This window comes from Hipposideros armiger, unplaced genomic scaffold (assembly GCF_001890085.2).
Source record: "Hipposideros armiger isolate ML-2016 unplaced genomic scaffold, ASM189008v1 scaffold_186, whole genome shotgun sequence".
NCBI classification, from domain to species: Eukaryota; Metazoa; Chordata; class Mammalia; order Chiroptera; family Hipposideridae; genus Hipposideros; species Hipposideros armiger.
The window spans coordinates 612,819-616,269 of record NW_017731536.1 but is presented as its reverse complement, the minus strand read 5'-3'; the positions used below and the strand labels follow the sequence as shown (position 1 = coordinate 616,269).

Below are 3,451 nucleotides of genomic sequence, written 5' to 3'. Positions count from 1 at the left end.
CAGGTGGAGCTGTATCCCAGCGAGGTTGTGGAGATCCAGAAAAGTACGGAGGTGGCAGGGGTGGGACTCTCAACGTTGCTCTCCTGGGGGAGGGGTAGTGGGGAAGAAGGGGGGACTGTGGGGTGACTGGGGTCTTGTCTCAAGGGGGAGGCTGCGGGGAGATAATGAAGGCTTCCAGTTGCCTCTGGTACCATGGTTCTGGGAGGGAAGAAGGGCTCATTGTACAGATGGGGAAACCGAGGACTCAAAGGATGGAACATTTTGTGCTGGGCTACAGGCAGCAAGTGACTTCACTAAGGAATGTATGTATATTCTCAGCCCTGTGTACGAGTGGGCATAGTCCATGTCTTCCCTGGGAAGGCTGGCTGAGGAAGATAAAGCTGTTTATGCATTCATTTATTGAATAAATATATACTGAATGTTTCCCTGAGCCAGAACGACCCTAGGCTCTGTGGAGGCAGCCATGAGCAAAACAGATCAAAGCCTGTGGGCTTTATATTCCACCAGGGAGACAAATCGTAAATATATACTGCAGTGCCAAGTAGAGCTATGAAGACAATGAAGCGGGATGAGGGGTTAGCAATGGTGTGGGGTGGAGAGTGAAGGTGAAGTTCCAGGTGACCTGGCCACCCATTGCACATCATGCGAGAACCATAGTTATGGTAGGGCTCAGAGAAACAAGAGGTTATCTAGAGGGCGAGGAAGACAGTGGGTCCAAAACCTGGCACAAAGAGTGTCACTTTCCTCACCCCTGCACTTATACCTATCCTGACTTCAACTGCCCAAGGCCCACTCTCACAGGCAAGGTCTCTGAGAAAGAACCCCACTAAGAACGCAGCTCTTCTTCCACACCTCCTTGTGTCTTTTCATGTGTGCATTTTCTCTCCCCAGCTCACCTGCAGGTTCCTTGAGGGCTATGTCACATACACACGCTTTGTAACTGTACCTGCCAGCGTGAAGCATCAACTCCTCCCCTCTTTTTATAAGTTAGGACTTAATTTCCATCAGAGCAATACAGGTCCTAGTTAACAAGATAAAGGTAAAAAGAGCAGTAGTTCCCTTCCTCCTACCCCATTCCCCTTCTTTAGAGGCAACAACTTTTAAATTACTTTAGCTTTTTCTCCTGAAATGTGTCTCCATGGTTTTAATAATGTGCATAAAACAATTTCTTGATTCTTTAGTCAGGTCAATGACTGATTTCCTATTATGGACAAGGATGATTTAACTCTTGCAACATGCATGCGTATGCACGAGTGTGTGCTTGCACACATACACCCCTTCCAGCCTTCAATAAAATTAAGTCAGTATTCAATTTTTGCATTATTATGACTATGCAAATATTGTTTGCAGATGAGATATTTACTGTACGATGATAACATTTCATCTTCTGTACAATGGTACAGTGGAGTTATTGGTAGCCTCATTTTTTTCATTTGTGTTGTTTTCTATATATCAGGGTATTTCTATATACCCACCTACCTATATTAGTATACTAGGGCTGGTATATTGACTACTCTGCCTTACTGCTTCCAGAGTACACGTGTGGTATAGTAGATAGCTGGGTTTTGGAGTCTGATTGCTTGGGTTTGCCACTCCCGCTACTTACTCTACTCCTCTGTGCCTCAGTTTGTCCACCTGCAAAATGGGAATAATAGTACTTACTCATCATATAAATGAGGGGATTGAATGAGATAGCACCTGTGAAGCACCAGACATGTGGTACCGGTTCAGGAAATATTTGTTTTATTACTATCATTGTTATTATTACTATCATTGTTTCTACTACTAAATGTCCCATTTCTCCTCCATATGGCCCCCCAGTGGTCCACTATGAGGTTGAGATTTTGACGGGGGATGTGGGCGGCGCGTACACCACTGCCCGTGTCTACATACAGATCTATGGCGAGAAAGGCAAGACAGAGGTGCTCTACCTCTCCAGCCGCTCAAAAATTTTCAATCGGGCAGCCACAGACACGTTCCAGGTATGTTGGGGTAAGGCAGTGGGGGTGCCAACAGCAGGCCCAGTGGGTGCTTGCAAATGAAGGCATTGGACTAGATTCATGGTTCTCGTCTCTGGATTCTCATTAGAATCACCTGGGAAGCTTTAAGAAAAAAGTGCTGCCAGGTCCACACCTGGATCAGTTAAGTAAGAACCTCTATGGTGGGATGTTTTCTGGAGATGCTTCTCAAAGCTCTACCAGTGATACAATGTGCTGCCAATTCTGAGAACCGCTAGAGTCGCTAAATCTAATTTAGCAAAATATGGCCCGCCCTGTGGCCTCTGGTTGTACGTCTCTGTCAGCCTGAGGGCAGGGCCATGCTTCCCAGGCAGGATATTGGGAAGCTCTGGAGTGTCCTGGCTGTGTGCTGAGTGCCCTGGACCTCAACACTTCCCTTTGAATAGAGGAGAAAAAGAGACGAGAATGGGAGCATGTTGGCAGGAGAGGAGGATGCAAGGGTGATGCCCACTGGGGCACACATGAATGTTTTAGATGGAACATGAGTGTGTGTTTGCATGCAGGTGTGTGTCTGCAGGTTTGTGTGTGCAGGGAGCATGTTCAGGCTGGTGCTGTGTGTGTGTGTGTGTGTGTGTGTGTGTGTGTGCCACAGCAGCTGGGCCCTCAGCAAAGAGTCCTAAACCCAGTGCCCAGCAGAGAAGAGCCTGGCTGAGCTGGGCCAGGGTCGCAGGTGTATAGAACGTTAGTGATGGAGGGAACCTCACTGAGTCTAACCCCTTATTACACTGAGGAGGAGGCAAAAGCCCTAGCATCGTACTTCATTGAGCCTCAGATTCTTCACCAGTTCAAACCCAGCTTCATAATACTTGTCTGGCCTGCTTCATGGAAGGCTCAAAATAGCCAGAGTCAGGGGAAGTGCTTGGGAAATTGTGACCAGTCATGGAGATGTGACAGAGCAGCACATCTTCTGAATGCTAACGGGCTAGGTGGCTTAGATGCATTCATAGCTGGGCAGACAGATGGGGGAGTGGGGACAGCAAATGGGCCTCCCTGGAGAGGTTGATTGCAGGGGTGCTGTGACCTGGAAAACGCTGGAGAGGAGAGCCAGTGTGCTAAAGAAGGGACTCAGCAGGCCCAGAGCCCAACCACTCAGTAGCTGAGAAGAAATTCCTCTTTCCCAGGGATCCTGGGCTCCATTTTGGCTGATAATTCTCTCGCAAAGGTGGTTTGGGCTGCATCATGACTTCATGAACAGAGAGTTAGAAGACCTGAGTTCTTATCCAGGTTTGGATTCCAATTATGGGACACTGGGCAACTCATGAAACAGCCCTGAGCCTCAGTTTCCCCAGCATATAAGTGGGGGAACTGATAGGACAGGGCTTTGAAAAGTGTCAAGCATCTGGGAAGAGGACCCATCAGCATGATAGGTGCCCTTAGAGTGGCCCAACTGGCAGGGACACCATGTGAGCCCCCCACCCCCACCCCACTCCCAA

General features: G+C 48.2%; 1 protein-coding gene across 1 annotated transcript in view; it reads left to right on the top strand.

Moving 5' to 3' along the window:
- Positions 1-3,451, top strand: part of LOXHD1 (lipoxygenase homology PLAT domains 1) — a 158,805-nt gene that overhangs the window by 79,293 nt on the left and 76,061 nt on the right. The window contains exons 19-20 of the mRNA XM_019652717.1: positions 4-43; positions 1,822-1,982. Coding sequence (XP_019508262.1) covers positions 4-43; positions 1,822-1,982 — 201 coding nt within the window. The remainder of the gene's footprint in view (positions 1-3; positions 44-1,821; positions 1,983-3,451) is intronic.